The sequence below is a fragment of the Sparus aurata genome, chromosome 18 (assembly GCF_900880675.1).
Source record: "Sparus aurata chromosome 18, fSpaAur1.1, whole genome shotgun sequence".
Classification (NCBI taxonomy): domain Eukaryota; kingdom Metazoa; phylum Chordata; class Actinopteri; order Spariformes; family Sparidae; genus Sparus; species Sparus aurata.
Window position 1 is genome coordinate 27,876,447 of NC_044204.1, and position 21,237 is coordinate 27,897,683.

Below are 21,237 nucleotides of genomic sequence, written 5' to 3' on the forward strand. Positions count from 1 at the left end.
TTAACACAATTCATTAATGTATTGAAGCCATTTTCCAGAAGAAGCATTTAAATACCGCAAGCCTGACCGCAGGGGATTCCATCCGTATGAACAGTAGACGTGGCCTTGAATGTAGATTTTTGAACCATGGGCCATACAACTTAATCTGCAAGAGTGACAAATACACAGCCCACTCCCAACCCCACAAAGCAACGTTTGGAAGCCTTTTACAGAATTACAATGACTTCTAGTAAAGAGACTTGTTACCACACTCCCTGGGAAAACAGAGCTTCGTGCTACACCAGGAGACTAGTTTGGAAGTTCCTATCCTGCGAAGCAAAGTGTCCACTTGAAGCCTGTTGGTGCACTTGGATGCTGCCTAGTCAAGCCATTTTGCGTTGGGCAAGACGAGCTGTGGAGTCTAGGAAAAGACTGATTAACGGCCCACAACCCACCCTCCCATTACCCAAAAAGATTTGCATGAAACCCCCATAAATACAACACGTTCCAAATAGTGTAGAATGAAAAAAAATCTAGGGGATGACTGAACAATGCCAAATACCTTCCTACATCTCTTTAAATCGCAGTGGATGCACATGATCCAGATCCATAGCACTATAGTAAGTAAGATGAGCTCAACTTGTATGGAGTGGCTAGCACAGGGGGATTCATTCGATGATCAGCTTTAGGGGGCCAGGCCTGTGAAAAGAAGAACTCGAAACACGTTTTAAATGCCCCCCTCCCTCTCCCCTTAAAAAAAACAAAACTTTGCTATCCAGGATCAACCATTAGCTCAATACAATTCTTTTGATTGCAAATATTACAGAATGCTAGCCAATATAAATAATGAGTTAATGCACAGGATAGTTACACCCACATACATTTCATGCACTAACTCACTGCTCTGGTTTAAGAGGTCGATGTGGCTGATCTGTACCATTGAGGCGCAGCTGAAGCACTGAAGGGTTGCTGTATACACACATCAAGCGGCCGCACAGGAGACCATCCACTCTCACACTCCAATGCCGAAAACTCCATTGGGGGGAAGACCTATGAACAACAAGGGACTGCCTCTCCCTCCGGCTGGGGGAACTACTTGTGATCGCAGCGGGTAGAGAAGTCCGATAAGGCGTTCCTCTCTCCATCACACTACCAAGGCATTCACCACAGCAGACACCACCACACTCAAGTCAGCGCACAACAGGAGGGGCGACCACGGTACAAAACGCTTACACGGCTTGCCTGAAAAGAGGAAGAGAGAGCTGTGCGAGAAATTGTGTTCTACAACAGTTGTTTCGAGAAAGTGGTATATAAGCTAAATTCCTGAGAATGTTACAGATACCTCTACCCAATATACAAACCAACGCCTTGCTTTAAACTTGTGAAGCTAGAAGACTTGTGCGCCCTTTCCCCACCCTCATCACTGGCTGGCTTGCTCGCTCGATCGATCGATCGATCTGGGACTGCTGCAACTGCTTCAGCGATGGTGACTGTGTGCTGCTACTCTGCCCTGCGCATCTGGCTCCCTCTGGTGTACACTCGCCGACAGCTGCCGCTGCTGCTTCCTGCTCTCTTGGGCTCTCTCTGCTTTCCCCTCCATGCCCTCTGGTCCTGTCCTGCCTGGCTCCTCTCTGGTCCTCCCATGCCCTGTGGTCCTGTCCTGCCTGGCTCCACTCTGGTCCTCCCCGTGTCCCTCGGCCTCGCTCCTCGCGCTGGTCCTGCGATCTTCCTCTAATAACTAAGTCCATTCCTCCTCACAATAACTAAGTCCGTTCCTGCCCTCGATAACTCAGTCCATCTTCCCCTGGGGGAAAAAAATCTTCTGTCTTCTCTAATAAAAAAAAAAATAAATAAAAAAAAAATAAAAAAAATCCTTATAGAATCATCTGAGCCTTTGATAAGACTACAGACTCTTTCCTTGCAAGCTATTTTAAAACTGCAGCTTTCCTCTTTCTTCTGTCAATGGAATCGCTATCATTTGAAATATTACAAAAAATGAAAATGAAAATTGACTTAACCACTACAGTTGAACTTGAGTGTAACAAATGAAACAAAAGTTACGATTAACTGGAATTTAAGCCGATTTCTTAAACCATGACATTGACTAGCCTCATCTGCTTATCATCACAACTTCAAAAACACATTGATTGTCTTAAATGCTTCTTTGGTTTACAATGCAGACATTTAAAATATATATAATTCAGGCCAGTTTTTTTTTTTTTTATCTTTGCCAGTTTTTTTTCAAATCTTGTTCTTTTTTTTTTTTTAAATCTTGGCCTGGTTCTTTTTTTTTTTTTTTTTAATCTCGGCCATATTCTTTTTTAATCTTGGCCGTTTTTTTTTAATCTTTGCTTTTTTTTTTTTTTTTAAATCTTGGCCCGTTTCTTTTTTAAATCTTTGTCCGTTTCTTTTTTTTTTTTTTAAGTGTTGGCCTCTTTTCTTTTTTTAAGATTCAGACCCGTTTTTTTCCCGGTCTTAGTCGTTTTTTTTTTTTTTCTTTCATTCAGAGTTTCTGGCTTTTTAGGTTTCCCAGATCGTAAATTGATGTTTAAGCCCTTTAACTCATTAAATGGCGTATATACACCTGTAGGTACCATATAGCCCATTATAAGACGCTATGAATGGGACTTTTCTCACATCATTGCTTAACGGCGCTCTCAATCCAACTAACCCAGATTCTGACTATGAAGTCTGCGTCGGTTCCGCCCTTATTAACTTAAATAATCTGACTGCTCTTAAGTTGCTCGTATACGAAGATTGTTTTAACGCCACGTCAGTCAACTCTTATCTTCAGCGTCAAACATCACTGCATTGCTAATTCAAAAATTACAATCATGTTGCTTATAGCAGTCGACAAGTTAACTATCATTTTGTTAAATTACCGTTCTTCTGTCATCAGATTTTTGAAGGCCAATAGGCTTTTTTTTTTTTTTTTTTTTTTTTAAAAGAATTCGATACTTGCTTTCTCTCGGTGCTGCGCTGTGGACACTGCTAACAACGTTAGCCTCACGGCTGGTCCAATCGGGACCGCTCCCTTTCCGTCTCTGTTTAGTGACGTCACGCGTTATTCAAAATCGACCAATAGCCGACATTTGCAGGCTGCTACGTCACGGCTCCGCTCGGGGGCCAACGACTGTTATGGTCATGAAAAACATCGACCTGTATGAGTTTCTTCGAAAAATACATTACTAGAACAGAGCTTTGTCGATACTGTAACCTAATTTAACCGTTGGGCTAATAAGACAAGTACATTAAGGTTGGAAAAAAAAGTTGGCACAAACACAACTCTAAATTTGGCTCGCTTAGCTTGCCTTTAGCTAGATTGCTAACTAGTGTCGTCAATAAAATAACGCTTTGGTTTAGGAATCGTATCTGGGCTGATGATTGTTGAGATTCGCTCGCTGACGCTCATTACTTCAAACTAAAAGCATAATAACAAGAAGTCTTGCTGATAAAAAGACGAGAAAATAAAATGCGTATCTCGATATTGAAGCTGCTCGAGTTAGAGACAGGGCCCGATGGCCTTTAACGACGAAAAAAAACACTTTATAGTCAAATAATTCACCTATATAAAGCTAGGTATTGCGAATCTACATATCTTCATCATTCACGAGCGAGCCTAGAAGTTTAGAAAGTAAGAAAAATAAGATCGGTTTGACCTGCGACGTCCCGTACCGCGGCGAATTCGTATCAATGCAGTGAGAGTTGAAATGGCGTCAACCATATTTATACTGTTTGGGTGATTCGGCTGCAGCGAGGGGAGTTATTCATCCGATGAAAAAAGTAGTCCCACTTTCAACTGGAAAAAAACATTTACAAATCTTGATTGGACCTTTATAATCGTCTTCAAAACAGAACGCACCAATTAATTAATCGATGTGGGGATACAATGATTAATAGGTGTCTCTTAGAAACAATACTATTTCATGAAGGGGGGGGGGGGCTCCTTTTCAAAGTGGCTGAATAAGACGAGTGAGTGAGTGAGTGCGTGAGGGTGATTGTGTTGATTGGATTTACTATTCGGAAATACGTAAAACGCGATCCAGTGAGGTTAATCACAGCAAAAAGACACATTTCCAACACATTTCCACTATCAGCCAAAAGAGCTGACGTCACGCTAAGGGCTGCGCGGACGAATCTTTACTTGTGTGTTACACGGTCCAACAAAAACCGGATCAAACTAGAATATGGTTGAATCGCCGGATCTACTTCCCCTTTACCGCAATGATAGCTGGATGTGATTGAAGAACAATAGCAAACACGAAAACAGCCAACTCATCTCCTTTAACTTGGATGGCCGGTGTTCAATAACGAGTTTTTTCCCTTTCGGCTGATTGTAGTAGTTGCTGTAAACGCTGCTGGTGCGTGCGGTACGTTTTTAACCAAGTGAATGTGGTATCAGGTTACATGTTGGCTATTCATAGACCCGTTTTCTTTCAAGCCTTCATCATATTAGTCTCGGCTTTAACGTCCAATTCAACGTGAAGCTGAGTGGTACATAATGTCTGGTGGTGTTGGCTGAGGAGTGTACGTGATAAAACTAGAAATATCCAGAAACATCAGCTGCCAGACTGTGTGTGCTGCTGTGGCACGGTGGAAAATTACCAGTTCTGAAGGCCAAGACGGGGGGACTGTGATTCACCAGCAGAGGGCGCAGGTAGACGTGCAGTTTGTCACGTCTGCCCCAAAGCATAAAAACTCCCAGTCACTCCCTTGTGTTTTCATCTGTTGAGCTGGTTTTCAACATTGATTACAGTAACCTGGACAAGTCTGGGCAACCTCCCTTATGTAACTATTCTCATGATACCTCATTGATCAACAACAGCAGAGTGTGGAGAGTTGTCCTCGGGATGGGTTTCAGCCCCTCCCGGCCTCGGTGAATTGATCTTTGTCATGGTTGTTGGAGGTGTGGATACAGTCAGGGCCACACACACACACACACACACACACACACACTCATTTGAGAAAGAGGAATCTTCTTTCATGTGAGAATTACAATGCCAAAACCTTTCATGCAATAGGCTCATCGAGGCCTTTGTGTGATACTTGCTGATCAATGCCGTTAAAAGGTGCACTATGTAGTTTTAGTTTTAATCAGAAGAGAAATATCTTCAACAAACTAGAGGAACAAACTCTCTTTGTTTTCATGACGTAACACTGAATAATAATAATAATAATTTTAAAAAAAAACAGCCTTAAAGGACAACACAATTACATACTGTTTTACTTTGTTTATATTTGGCGGACCCCGCCACCTTTCTCAAACAAGCTTATTTGGACATTTGTTTGTATTATTACCTCATTAATACTGTCATTACTACCACCCTGAATTTGTATTTTTGGGTCCAAAACTACATAGTTCCCCCGTCAATCACTGAAATATTGTAGGTAATATATTTGAAGTAGGGTGCTGCGGTATACCGATACTGACGATCAGTGATGGACAGTAACGGAGTTAGTTTACTTGAGTACTGTACTTAAGTACATATCCAGAGGATTTGTACTTTACTTGAGTATTAGATTTCTTTGGTACTTATTACTCTTACTTGAATACATTTCCAAGACAAATATTTTTACCTTTACTCGAGTTAATTTCTAGGAAGGCTGAAAAGTACTCGTTACTTTCAGGTCTGCTTTTTTTTTTTTTTTTCTAAAATACTATTGGACACAAGCTGTGTTTGTCAAAGAAGGAAACCTATCACAGTGCACGCTCTCCACTGGGATCTACGTAAAAGCGGAAATACGTCATCCCTCCCCATAAGGATACCACCAAAGTAGCCACGCTCTCGACTGCGTTTGTCAACACAAAACCGCGACAATGGCTGCATCATGTAGTTTTTTGTAAAGCAGTGATTCTCAAACAGTGGTCTGGGGACAACATTGGTCTTTGAGGGGGTTCCAGTTCCCAACTTAGCTAAATGATAGAGAGTTAGTTGGACAGTGCAGGTTCATTTGGTTACAGTTTTAATGATTGTTAATAAACATCTGCATCTGCAACATCTGCTGTCCTCCTGTGATCTCATTCATTGTATTTGTTTTTATAGGTGTTTCTGCAGGCTTTATATAACATTGTGGTCCTAAAAGCAAGTACATCAGTGCAGATGGTTTCAAAGAATTGTCAGATACAAGAGTTAAAAGGTCCTTAAATTCATTTAGAAAAAATTATAGTAATTCATTGATGTGAAAAATGAGAAATTTACTCTTACTCTTACTCTTACTTTTACTTAAGTACCTTTAAAAGCAAGTACTTTTTACTCTTACTCGAGTAACATGTCGACTGAGCTACTTTTACTTGTAACGGAGTAAATTTTGACCAGTAGTATTTGTACTCTTACTCAAGTACTGGGGTCGAGTACTCTGTCCATCTCTGCTGACGATAATGTGATATAAAGAAATCAGATACTGACCTGTGTTAATAATATACTTTTAATGCTACTGTGTGAAAAATCCAGTGCAGATGTTTTAACCTGTGGATCATTTGCTCATCTGGTTGTCCCTCTCACTATTCGCTTTAGGTAACTGTCTGTTGCCAAGTCTCTTAACCTCGATACTCTCATAATTTAAGTGTGATACATTTGCCAGAAAGGAGAAAAAACAACACTAAACCAAAGCAAAGTAGAAATTTATCAGATATCATCATGATATCATGACTGTGCAGTCATTTAGCCATGATAATAATGTAATTAAAATCTTATATCCTGACAGTTCTGGTTTACTGGATGCCTGAAGCCAAATGTTCAGCCTCACAAAACTACGTAGTGCCCCTTTAAATAGCCTAAATTACTTGACAAATACAAACTTTTTTTCTGGCTAATCCAGCAATTGAAAAACCTGACAAATCAAAACACTTACACATCTTATAAAACAATGTGACATCACAAGCGGTCTCTAATGTTGATTTGCATCATTGCAAACAATAATTTCATACAATCGCCAAAGGTGTAACTGCTCCGGTAAAAATTGCTTCATGGCAAAGGATAAATGTAGATTGTTCCATGGTTTGTATGGTCAGATTGCCCACCTCTTCCAAATATAATAATGTAGGCCTCAGCCAGATGATAACAGGAAACCTCTCAAAATCAATGGTGCAGCTGAGGGCAGTTCAATAGCTCTGGTTGATACTAATACCTGCTTTTTTTTAATGCATTGATAACGATAGATCTAAAAACAAAGCAAACAAAAAATGTGGCACCGGATTATAGGATGAAGACACGAAGTCAAAGAACGAGGCAGTGCAAACATAAGGGCACACCCACTGCGAGTTATATCAGGGGGTTAAATTAGCTTTGTTATAGATCCTGTCCCACAGGGCTCAGTTCGATTGTCTCTTGTGCAAGGACAAAGGTCCTGCTCTTTCAGCTGGTTCAATTAGCACCCAGCTGTTACATCAGGATTGATACAGAATCAAGCCACCAACCAGGAATTCATACATCCCTACTCACGAGCTGAGAGTACATTATGTTGCAGCCAGCCGCTGAGGGACACAAACTGAACCAGCAACTGGATACTTGCAGATTTAGTTTCTGCAGAGACTTCTGAGGCTGAAGTCCTTATTTCATAGTTTAAAGTATTCTCGTTTCTGTGATCAAAAATAGCAGAAGATTATTGTCTAGTATGAAGTGACGTTGTTGTAGTGGGAGCATTTTAGTGAAAAAATAATCAGAAGAAAAAGAAAAAAACATAGTTGCATATTTGTGGAAACAACTGAGTGCCAACACGGATCACCATCAGTTCCCCGACCAGGACGGCATCCGCAGCCTACCACCAGGGAGGAGACAGGTGATGGAGAAGTTTTTCAAGCCTGTTCACAGCCCCTGTGGCCCGGACGAGATGAAGCCGCGGAAGCACCACCATCAACCCCCCCACCATCACCACGACTCCCACCCGCACAGGTAGGATGGTTCATTCCATGTATATATTTATGTCTAATTGAAGACATATTAAACTACGTAGTTTTGAAAGATAAGTTCAGACTATGACTTTCAATATTTACAGTACTGATGATGTAATAATACAAACCGGAAAGATTTATTTTTCCCATAACTGAATAAGCAAGCTGTTCTCAGAGAAAAATAAGGTCCTCAGAACACTCTTTCAAGCTAGAAGGGTGGCAGGGTCCGCCACATATAAACAAACTATTATTTTATTCAGATTCTCAAATGAAGAGAAATTGTTGATCTAGTTCAACGTAAGGAATCAGTCAATGAAGATTTTTCTCTAAAATTTCTTCCACAAAACTACGTAGTGCACCTTTAAGAAATTAAAGTCAAGTCAAAGTCATTCTGAAATTTGCCTGTTTTTAGACCAAAAGCTACATCTGAACTTTGAAATAACTGAACTTTGAAATAACTGCTGAATACTAAGGGTATTCAGCAGTATTCAGCAGGTCAGATTTTAGAAATGTATAAAATATTTTACAAAAAAAAGCAAATCCACAAAAATGTCATCAAATTATGTTCATATAGGCAGCATCATAAAAAACACTAGTCTAAACAACAAGTTTAAACTTGATTTAATAAATTCAGGGTTTTACTTCAGTATTTGAGTTTGTCATCACTTATAACATCAGCACTTGGGATTTGTTTATTACAATTATTTCTATTACATGTCAGGAAATAGGCAAATTATTGTTTTTACCTAAATTATATGTTGGTGCACCTGATCAGCCAGTGTTGAAAGTTAGTTATAATTTTGAAAAATGCTGAATATTGAATTGATATTTGTCCAGGAGGCCAATCTGTTGACCTATAATATACAGTATGTACATGTAAAAATACATGTATCATTTACTTTTACTTGTACTTTGATACTTATTTCAAATAGGTACGACTATTACACAAGTGCTATTCATATGGGTGGCTTTCACTTATTCTGAAGTAATATTTTAACACCATGTCTTTACTTTTACTCAGTTTTGACTGTTGATACATCTTAAAAATTTGCTACATTTCTGTGTTCATGTGTTGTAGGTACACAATGTTCGACGACACAGACAGAAATACAGATGAAAGCCATGGACACCACCGTCATCACCATCATGGTCACTATCTCCACGACGGCCCTCATCAAGATGCCCGCCATCGCCATCAGACACAACAAATTCACCACAGCGAAGAGGATGAGATACTCTACAACCACGCGACACCTGTCACCCTCTCCAGGGCCTCCTCCTCCTCCCTCTCTTCCTCCTCTTCCTCCTCCTCCTCTAACTCCTCCTGGTACACAGAGACGAGTATGATTAATCCTGTCTCCATCCATCATGCTCAGCAGCCGCAGCATTCCCTGTCCTGCTCCAACATCGCTGATATGCGAAGAGGTTTCAGGGAAGACGATGGCAGCGAGCCCGTAGTCATCGCCACCGTTAAACATGGAAAAAACGGGAGTGTTTGTAGTGAGTTACATGGGAGCACGCAAAAGAGAGAAAAGAGTGTTTTTTCCGCTCTTGACCGAGGTCACAGCAGAAGTGTTGAGGGCCTTCTGCAGCGTAATAAAAGTGATGTTAAAGGGGAGCGATCCAGAGCACAGCACATGGACTACGGACCTCTGTATAAGACATCTAGTTTGAGCCGAAGCCTGGCTTTCAGTGAGGAGGACATTGTGTTAGGGGTCTCCAGGGGCCCAAAGAGAGCAGTGTCTTCCAGCCAGCTACCCAGCAAAGGCATCCTCAAAAACAAGGAGCCTCATACTGACATTCGCAAGGCTAAGTCGATGGAGGTGCTGTCGCCAAGAGTTTCCAAAGAGCAAGATCCCAGTGGGCAGGAGGGGAAAGGGGTGACTCAGGCAGAGATAGAGCGAGCCAAGGCAAACTTTGTGCAGGGGAAGGTGAAATTCTCAGCCTTTCTAGATGAGATTACAAAACAGGTTATAAGTCCGTCAGATCTCACCATCTTGGGTGTGAACAAGAATAAAGCAACTGTGAAGACACCTGTCCCAGCCCAGACACCTGGTCCAGTCAAGCCTCAGCTCCCACCCAAGAAGCACAGAGAGAGCTCAGGAGAGGAGAGGGAGCAGCATCCGAAACAGACCGGCCGACAGGAGAGAGCAGCTGGTAGCAGCTCTCGCAAATACTCGGACTGCTCCAACCCTGACAAACTGATCTCATACGCAGCCAAGAACCACCACGGAAGCCCCCCGCCTCATCCTCATCCCTACCCTCGCTCTCCCAGCCACAACACTCACCACGGCAGCAACCGTAAAGACAGGAGGCCGTCTCCCACTGGGAGCTCCGTGTCAGGGGACAGAAGTGCCAGATGTGGCCCTCCCCTCACAGATGGCACCAGCACCAGCCCTGAACCCAGCCAGCCCAAACAACGGCACCACCGCAAACAGCAGTCGGCTGCCCCCCACAGTCAACACACCCAGCAGCTCCCTCAGCACCAGCACCAACAAGGGTACCCCAGCCCCTGTGCGGGGACAGGCCTCGGGTCTGAATCTTCATCCATAAAGTCAGATTCATCCAGGGCCAGAGACACAGCCTCCACAGCGACGAGTCACAGCTCGGAGCAGAGCGGTCGACACCATTCACAGCATGCGGGGCAACAACGCAGGGTGAGTTTACTCTGATAGTGTTTTTGCATTTTTTTCTAATAAAGTACAATATTATGGGACAGGAAGTGGAGAGATTTCAGGCCTCAGATCATGGATCTGGTAGTGTCATTTGTGCAAAAGTACAAAAACAGAGCTCACACACTAGGCAATACTCCCATGAACAGTGGCTGACTCAGGATGTTTGAGGGGCAGGTGTTCTAAAACTAAAAAGGGCACCAGCTGTATAAAAGTCACAATATATTTATAGTGAAGAGAGGGCACTTCACCACGTTGTGTTCGCACGAAGGGGACCCTGAAGGGGACTTTATCATGTTATATCTACCATAGGGGCATCCAAGAATTCCTGAAGAATGGCTTGGGCCCAAAATGTCACCCATGGACATAATAAATGTTCATGGGATCATCATCTAGTGTTTGCTTCTGTCCAGCACCTGCTGTTTTTCACTGTTAACGCTGCGACAAACTTTAAATGTCACTAGTGCAGCCATATGAAGCTACAGCTAAAAGAAGTCACGAAACACGATTTAAAATGTTTTTTAGCTCGACACATAGACACATTTAAATATACAGGTATACAGTTGGATTCTTAAATAAGATTGTTTTTTTCTACTGTTGCCAGTCTTTGTGGATCACAGTGGAAACTAGAACAGCATTCAGTAGAGTGCATACCTCCACCAAGGCTTAACAGTCCTCCTTTTCATTCAATGCAATCTCAACTACCCATTACTGCTTAACCATAATTTAAGCTCTCCAGATCTAGCATCAAATTGTACTCATTCACAGATACCAGCCACCTAAATATGATTTTCTGATAATCCATGTATCTTGATGGAAGATGGAGAAATTAACGGAAATGTTGAAAAAAATCTCCCAATGTTTAAGAAAGTGAGAAAAACGATTATGGATGCGTCCCTTTATCTGTATCCACACCAAAATGTAATGGGGTCCATTCTGGGCCAGGACCCATCCCCCATCCAAGTTTTGTGGAAATCCGTGCAGTATTTTTTTTTCTATTCACCTATATTTATTCAAATTGTAAAATGTTCATCAAATAAAATCAATGAATGTGAACTAATGGATGGAAAGTCTTTATAGCGTTTTGAGAGATGTGTACATACACTCTGCAGCACTACAGTGAAAGGCAGACATCTCAGGATGCACGTATCAAACAGACAGAGTATTGCTCCTGTCTTGCAGCCGCAGTGTAGCTGAGTCACTGTGTGGGTTGTGTCAAACACTACGCATTGCAAGCTGAGTCATTCTTCAGCACTGCAGCAGATGATAGCCCTGTGCTTTTAAAGGAAACTCCCTTTGAAACTACCTGACTTGTCGGCCCAAACGGTATCATTGTCATCAAGGATTTAAAGGCTCTGATATACAGTCTGTTCTATGAATCGCCACAGGAAGCAACAATACATACCACACATGCAGGACAAATCTCTCACTAGCTCTCACTAACAGCCAGCATCATGCAAAATGTGAGAACGAGTGGGTTGGATAAGAGCACGTATCACATTGCTGTTATGTAAGAATCGGGCTTACGCTCTCATGTACTAAAAAACACACATAATATTACATAACGTTGACTGTTTCCATGTGTTCACTGCTCAGGTTTGAGTTTTATCTTATCAAGTAAAGGTTCATCGAATTCACACATACACACACACCTACATCACACAAGCATGCAAAAGGGAAAAACCCGGTTTAGCCTGCAGAAACAATCGATGAAGCCATTTCCAGAAGCAGGTCTGCCATAACTCAATAGTTCATTCAATCTGTCATGTACTCTGTAATGGGCGGATGACCCAGCCTGTGTGTGTTCTGCCTTCTACACAATGCAGGCAGCGCCAGGCTCCAGCTCCTGTGCCCATGAATAGTAATATGTCTGCACGGACGTGGGAACTAGGGGTGCTAAGGAGGCTGTCGCACCTCCTAAAACGAGGCTATAACGGATGCCGAATTTACAAGAAGGCCCAAATAATCAATAGTTTATCATTGATAGTGTTTCTCAAATCTGAAACAGGTTCTCCTAACTCAACAACCCACAAAACTGAGTGATTTTTAAGGGAGTCTGGGGACATTCTCTCCCTCTTCATCCCATTGCTGTTGTTCACTCTAGTTGATAATGTTAATATGTTGTTTGCTCTCTGCTGTAGTGTAAAATGTTGTTAATGATTGTTAGTAACCAGAAATAATCCCCAGTGTCGTAAAGCACTTACTATGATGTCATTTTATAGACTGACCCCTCAGCACCCCAGACTGTGACTGTGTCTAAAAGTGTGTCTAAAAATAACCGGTTGGTAAGATGGGTGTGGCGTCCTCATTATCTATTTATGGTTCTGTACCGATGAATGATTTTCTGCCTTTAATGCACCAAACCAGGAATCAGCCCTGAGCTGCTAATGTCTCCGCAGATTTACAGACTCGAATCAGCAGCTTTAATGCTTACAGTGAATATCTGCAGTGCATGTTGTGTTTGAACAGTGACGTGTTTTTCATTGTTTTGGCTCTACTCCAGTATGCTGGAATTCAAATGAAACAATGAGGTCGAAGTTCTGACACTCAGCACGGTTGTATATAGTATCAGGAGTGTTCACATTCATATGTGGTGATAAGCTGTCACCTGTGTAGAAAAAAAAGGGCCGCAAGTTTAACACAGGTCATGGAATGTGGATGTAAACACCCTCCAGTTGAAGCTGAATGTCATTGTTTCGTGCCATAACGATCCTAAATGACCTAATGCCTTTTGTTTCTCTTCTCCATCCTTCTTTTATTCTGTTTCAGGACACACTGTGCGACGGCGACCTTCTACAGTAAGTGTGAAATAGACTTTCTGTCCGCTCACGTCACATTTTGAGTAATGCTTCTCGCACATTCCTCTCTGACTCATTCAGTTCTCTCTCGTGATGGGTCAGTGGTTATTGATCACAGTAATGAGCATCCTCTCTGCCTCCTCTCCTGTTTTAACAGGAAGAGATGCAGTTATGGAACATTTATATAACCATCTCTGCGTCGTTGGTAATAAGTATATGTGACAGAAAACTAATAACATAAGCACCAGATGAAAACCCTCGTGTTAGTCGTACATAATGCACATGTCCATTGATGGAGTAATTTCAGACTATTCCTCTAATATGGTGTTATAGTTTACTTTAAAATAGGCACAGATTTAAAAAAAAAGACAGACCTCTGTGTCTCTGTTGCTAAGATACGCTAACTTACATGCAACCAATATAGCACCCATATTTGTAGTATTTATTTGAAAGGTCAGGCTTTTTTCATGAGATATTTTTTTATCATTTTTAACTCACAAAGAAAGTCACTGTCATTTTCTACTTACCTGTAGGGGGAAGTTTCTTTGTCCACAAAACATTTCTGGAGCTTCACAACAAAACAGCGTTGCAGCGTTTTCCTAAGCAACTGAAGTAGATGGGAACTTGTTTAAAAATGAGGAAATATATCAATTGAATCCATACAGATCGTCCAACGTAACTGATGATAATAACTGATTTAAATAAAACATGTTACATACAACTTTTTGTAAACCAAAACTTTCACTGTATCTGCTATGCTCGTTCTTGAGCTCGACCACTCGATGAGGTTGTTAAAAACGTCTTTTCAAATGAATTTTGGATCGCTGAGATTCTGGATTCTTGGATTATGCCAGACAAGCTGTATGGAGCCATTTCATTTCTTACCGTTTTTAAAACAAGTCCCCATCTCCTGCAGTTGCTCAGTAGAATGCTACAAAGGTGTTTTGTTGTGAAGCTCCAGAAAATTCCCCTGACTTTCCATCGGCATAGAGGTGATCAGATAATGACAGAATGTTAATTCTTGGGTGAACTTATCCTTTAATATGTAGTACTAATTAAGTTTGATATCAACATGACATAAATGTGCCACCAAGAATGGATATTTTTAGTTTCACCACAAAGAAATGTATAGTTAATTACACTTTAGTAACTACTTATTTCACAATGAATTAAATGTATTTTTCTTCATTCTTCAGGGAGCTGCAGGAGGAGAATTCCGATCTTCACCAGAACTTGTTGCAGACTGTGGTTTGCATCGAGAGCCTGGAGGCAGAACTGCAGAGGACCAGGGACGAGCTCAGCCACGTCAAGGAGAAATATAAAAGGTTTGTTATTGTAAACAGAACAAAACCCAACAAGCACGACTGATAAATGCAGTGATGGAATGTAACTAAGTACATTTAATCAAGTGTTGTGCTTGTATTTCCATTTCTCTTACTTTATACTCCACTGCATTTATTTGATAGCTTTACTTACTTTTACTTTGCAGACTGCATGCTGCAACAGAGCCAAAGTAGCAGATTTTAAAAACACATTTATTTATTTTATATTCATATAAAAAACCAACTGATTCTGATAATCAGGGAAATATTCAATATTGTATCTAATAATCAGCCAGGCGGATTTACATTTATTGCAAGAAAATTACTTCTGAACTGAAGTACATTTAATATGAGATATTTTAAGTTCTTAAGTTCTGAATGGATGACTTTCACTGTCACCAAAGTTAGTTTTTTTTTTTTGCCTTTGTATGGCTCTATTGATAGGACGGCCTGAGAGATGACAGGAAACAGGATGAGGGGGGAGGGTGACACGCAGCAAAGGGCCCCAGGCCGGGCACTCAAACCCGGGGCCGCTGCAGCAGGAACACAGTCTCTGTACATGGGACGCCCGCTTTACCAACTGAGCTAATGGGTGCCCACCAAAGTTTTATTTTAACACAATATCTTCACTACTCAGTTATGACTTTTGAAGATTTTTTTTGTGACACTCCCGACTTGTTTTCACAAAGAAAGACTGGACTGGAAAACATCTCTCCCACGTGTAGAGTGATGATGCAGTACATACCAAACAAAGTGTTTCTATGGAGTGAAGTATTGACTCCAGAGCAATAACCAATCAATAAAAATCAAGCAAACCTACAGCTTTACATAACAATTCCTATAGATCTGTATCTATTCCCATAGATCGATCGATCCGTGGAACACTCTGGATAAAGCCTCTGTATGTTTCCGTGGGTGTTTTGGTTCTTCAGTGACGCATTTTCCCTGAGCAGCAGAGACTCAAGGCATCTGTCTTGTCCCTTCACACCCACCAGCGAAAGTCTTGTTGTTACTCGAACCCTGTCGAGCTTGTATTTGTTACCAAACAGCAGCTGCAGCCCCCAAAGCACATACCACACCTTCCTCAACAAACTTGAGCAACTGGAGTGAATGGTCGCCTCACACTGGGCTCCAGTTTGGTGTCAGTTGTTGCATATTCATTAGAAGGGTTTGTGGCTGCCATTTGGCCTGAAAAACAGCTGGTTTTAACCCTTGATAAAAGATAATGACATGGTAGAGTGGTGTGCCTGTGCAGGAACAAGACTTATAATAGGTTTATAGCATTAATGTGTTGTTGTTTCTTCCTCTTTCTTTTGTAGCCTTCTAGAAACTCACACTGGGACCAAACAGGCCAACAATCTGCTCGGGGAACACCTGCATATAGCGGTGAGAAAACTTGCATGACGTCACAGGCACAATGATCAAAGAAGGAATCTTGTTTCGCTGCGTTCGGAAACCATGAGCGACTGTCATGTTAATGTCACCCTGCTGCATGTGTCACTATGTGTATGTGTGTGCAGTCAGAGAGCCTGAGCAGCGAGAGGAAGTACCTACAAAACCGTGTGTCACAGCTGAGCTCAGAGCTGGAAGACGCCCACAGGACCATAGCAGCCCTGGAGAACATCAACGTGAGCATGCTGCCACCTACTGGACACCCTCGCACACTGCCATACACAGCAGACATAAACAAGATGGCAAACATTTAACTAAAAACATTATTGTGATGGATTAGTCTTCTTTAATTGTTCATTAGGTGGGTTATTTGAATATTTTCAATCTAATATTATAAAACGACCTCACCAGGAGTTCAAGAATCTGTTTGGAACACACGTGTGTTTGCATTCGGACACGCCTGTTTTGGGCTTCTCCTCTTATTTCAAATGTAGCTTTATGACACTCATGTTAAGATGATAAATCCTCTTTATGTGCACAGGACTCCCTACTTGTTTGTGAAAGCATGATGAATTACTGAACAGGCCGACAGGGCACAAGACACAGGACCCAGGAGTCAGGGCACCGGGGGGTCACAGCCCCAAATATAGAGACTTATTTTAAGTGTATGTCATCAGAGACAATATTTAACTTTTGTTAATAGAAAGTCAGAAAGAGCTCAGTCAAAACTAGAGACGCTCGGATCACATTAAAACTTGAGTAACTGCTGAAGTTACCTCTAATTTCTTTGTATTAGCTGTAGTTCTTTATTAGTTTTTTCCTGCAAAAACAGCTGCACAGAGCTTCCTTAAAGCGGCTCTGTGGAACTTCTGTGTTATGCTAGAAGCCATTTATTAGCTTTTGTTGGTGGACTTAATTTCTTTACTTACGTTAGCTACAGTTGCTCCCTGCCAGCGATAGCAGAGAGAGGCACTGATACGAGGCTGTCGAGAGTGGTCATGTAGGGACATCCTTTGGACTGTCGCAGAAAGAAAAACGACCCAAGTACTTTACAAAGAAATTCAAAGTCCAGTAGCATTTACCAACTTAAACAAATCATCCACAGGCTTGTATTGTCAACAAAGAGAGACATGGGGAAGGTCTCATTTTTCACAACGCGTAACAATCTGCTCACATGTGGCCGATAAAAAATGTGATTAATACATGTAAACTGCTCCAAATTGTTACATAGAGCCCCTTAAAGTTCTGTATTAGCTTTTTTCCTACAATCAAAAGTTGCACGCATCTAACTTAAGCCACCGCAAGCCTTAATTAAAAACAGTAACAAACAATTACAATAGGGTTTCTAGCAGAGTAACTCTTTGTCAAATTTAACAATTAATCTTCAATACATATTTCCTATAATATCTTGGAAAATACCCTTAATACCCGTAGTTTGCAGTGGTCAGTGCTCAGATCCTTTACTGAGTAAAAGTACCAACATACCTGAGTAAAAATAGCAGGGAAATTTCTCAACTCACAGACATCTGAATGCTCAACCTGACACTGCTCAGTCACAAGTGAAGAAACAACCACTGGTTTAATCCTGAGCATGTTTTGTATTTTACAATCTTATCATTATCATCTGTCCTGGATTAACCTGGGGTGGGTTTCTTCTCCTTTTGCCTGGATTGATCTCAGAGTTAATGTTTGTGTTTGATGTCTCACCCTCAGGTGCCGTGCTTGATAAAGGAGCTATTAGAGAAACACTTCGACTCAGCTGAGGCCATACAAAAGTTTCTGAAAAGCCCTGCTACAATCAGCCATCCCACCACCTCTCCACAAGCTGACGGCCAATCCCACGCGCCTAAAATGGAGGATCAGGCAGTTGATTGGATGACAAAGTCAGAGGCAGGTCTGCAGAGGGTCACAGCCTTCCTACCATTTAAACAGGGGGTGCCGGCAGCCGGAACTGAAGGCAGCCACGAGTCCAGCTACAGCCCACCTTTCTCTGTATCTGACATCAGCTCGGCTATCTGCAAGAAAATGGCTGCCAGTTTTGCTGCCAGACCTCAACCTCTCTATCCCCAAAGCCAGCAGCAGCAGCCTCCCCCGGGCACCAACCACGCTGACACCCCTCAAAACCTCCATCAGGCCCATGTGGGTGGTGACAGCTGGGGTGGTACGGGAGGAGTAAAGGTAACTGTTTTTGAGCAGGACGTGACGTCCTTGTCAGCCCAGCAGATCCTGGATGAGTTCATACAGCAGCTGCAGCCCCATAAGGAGGCGGGTGGAGGGAAGGAGCAGCAGGGCGGAAGGTAGTGGGTGGGTGGAGCGGAACACACAGGCAAAGTGGCAGACTGAAAATGTCGTGGCAGGATAAATGAATGTTCCCATCCTGTCATCTGGCATTTAATTATGTCTCTTTTCATATACAGTATGTCATTGCAATCAGATGTATGCCCAAAATAATGTACTTTTCAGTCAGAGTTGCTCAAAATGGGACCACTTCTTAAGTTCAATGTGAAACAGTTATGATAATGTTTATGCTGTATCTTTTTTTGTGATGTAAAATGCAGTTCGATATGTAGGATGCCTGATAATTAATTGTTTACTTGTGTTATGCCGAGCTGCATAGAGCCATTTTATGTAGTAGTCCCCATCTACTTCAGCGGTTTAGTCAGCAGTTTAGTCAGTTCAGTGGGTGTTGAGTTAATAATAACTGAATTTTCTTTTTCGGTTGAACTTGTCCTTAAAGCTTGAACTTGTCAGTCGTGACCCTCCCATGGAAAAGGTTTAGGTACCTCTGTTTTAGGTGCTTGCTGGATGCTATGAACCAGAATTAATAATAGAGGAAAATGAATTAAATTATATGATTGGTGCTGAAAGTCCAGTAAAAATTTGATGAACAAGATTTCCCCACAAACATAAAATAACTGTGTACTGGGAATTTAATTTACATAAAAAAACACTTTCAATGCCAAAAAAAAAATATTTTAAAAGCTGTAAGTGAGAATGTGAATTTAGTACAGAAAATTATATTTGCTATATTTGCTAATGGTGTATGCTTTACGAGTATATTTCCATTTCAGTGTTCATTCTAATAATGTGTCTATTCCCTTTTTTCCTGTTACCGTCATTTCCTCACACGTTAGCGGAGAGCATGCGGATCACATCAAATGTCATCTGCACAAAAAGCCTCTATTGTGACGGCTGAAGTGCTTCGATGAGTGCCGGAGTGATAATAGACATCAAGTTGAGGAGAAGAATCATCTTTCCAAAAAGCCATTTTAAGGTTAATGCTTCATTTTCAGATAGGAGCAGCTCTTCATTCAGCAGTGAGCTCAACAGATGAACTTTTAGACCCATTCATACAATGAAAAAGGTTTTTTGAAAAGTCGGAGACGGGAGAGTAACAAGGTCTGATTTCAATTAGTCTTATTCAATAACTGTAGCCTCTTATCAGCCTCTTTTCAAATCGGATTGTACGAGACTTGGCTGTGCTCTCAGTAGGTAGGATTCAATAAATGACTGTTAAATGACAGAGACAGGTGTAGCTATTGAAGAATGAAGCTAAAGACCTTTTCAGATGCGGCACAGTGCTGAGGTAAGTGAGTGTCACTTACCTCTTGAAGCGTTGCATCTGCTCTCACACACATCAGTGAGCTCATTGTAGTCCTGTTCCAGCAGCAGCCTGTCGTACCATGTCAGCACCAGTGAATACGTTTTTGTTTCTTACGTTTGTTAATAATTCCACCTGGCAGAAATACCTCTTGAAGACTTTACACGGACATGATCTCCTCTGTGTTCACTGACATTGCTCATTTTTTATTGTGTGGGGCTTTACATTTGTGACGAACGAGAGCATGTAGGGAGAAAGAAAAATAACTAACTGATATAAACTGGTGGAAAATATGTTAAAACATCCTTATTAATGTAGTAGAAAATGTAAAATGTATTGCTTCGTGTAGATATTTATCGACTCTTTTATTTTTGTCATTCTACAACACAGGGATGTAATATAAAATGCAAGTTGTAGTCTCTTTATGCTGCACAAGAGAAAGAATTTGTGTTGAGAACGAGTTAAGGATTGAGAAGAGAAGCTGATCCGTCGTCTGGTGGTTTGGCAGCAGATACTTCTGTATCTTTTGGGCGACGGCAGCGGGGTGAACAGACTGTATGTATTGGCTCTGTGTGTATATATATATATCTGTAAATATGACACATTGCTCTCTGAAATGTAGTGCGGTAGATGTCCTTAACTGGCGTTTGTCGGCAGTACCAAAAATGTACAGCTAACAGACATGAAGTACTCCTGAAGGTATTGTGAAAATGTAGATTAGAGCACAGCAGTGAGACATTAATGTTATTTAAATCTGTATAACCCAAACCTTTATCACTGTACACGTCATGTAACTGTGTTATTTCAGCTCTTGTAGCATATAAAAATAATCATCTTAAATTAAACCAACATCTCAGATTATAGACGTGTGTTCTTTACTTGTGATTTTGTGCTCTCTCGCTCTCTTCTTGTCTTCGCCTCTGCTATTCTCAGCTGTACTTAAAAATGTATGTGTCTTAAATTTGGAGCAAGAAAGGAACATTTATTTTGGATCTCCAAAATTATATATCATTCCCTGATGGCCTTGAATATCCATTTAGTTTTGAAGTGAGACCCGAACAAGTCTGCTCATTATGTCAATGTGAACAAATCTCTCCCTCAATCTGCCTGTTTATGAAAGACATCACTGGAAATGACATTAACGGTGGAAAAAATACACAAATAGACAGTTCTTTATAATGTAGTTCGATTTATTGTTCTCTTGTGTGTGTTGTAAGAGCTGGTAGCACAAGACTGGCTCCAACCTAACAATAGCTCCAACCCAAGCTGTTATAAATACTTATAATAACAGTTTAATCCTATTGATGCAGCCCCACCGACAGCCCTCCCTGTTGCTCTGTACTCATAATCCCATACGAGCATTATCCCTCCTCTCCCTTGTCTCACTTTCACTTCACATGATGCGGCCTGTGTCCAGCTGTCCTCCACAAGAGATCATTTAAGCGACAATATTCACTTCATTTTTAGTCAATAATACACCAGTATTACACATGTGGGCTGCCTTTAAATAGCCGTCACGTGTTGTTTTCATGAAAGGCAGTCTTTTATAAGTACAGTCACGGTTGTGTTCACTGTAATGACA

General features: G+C 41.3%; 1 protein-coding gene across 1 annotated transcript; it reads left to right on the forward strand.

Moving 5' to 3' along the window:
- Window positions 1-7,618: 7,618 nt before the first annotated feature.
- Window positions 7,619-18,355, forward strand: LOC115568657 (serine/arginine repetitive matrix protein 1). The gene is made up of 7 exons (XM_030396159.1): window positions 7,619-7,871; window positions 8,949-10,527; window positions 13,312-13,340; window positions 14,537-14,665; window positions 15,982-16,048; window positions 16,183-16,290; window positions 17,768-18,355. The coding sequence occupies exons 1-7, from the start codon at window positions 7,762-7,764 to the stop codon at window positions 18,353-18,355; spliced, it is 2,610 nt and encodes an 869-aa protein (XP_030252019.1). The 5' UTR covers window positions 7,619-7,761.
- The last annotated feature ends 2,882 nt before the right edge of the window (window positions 18,356-21,237 follow it).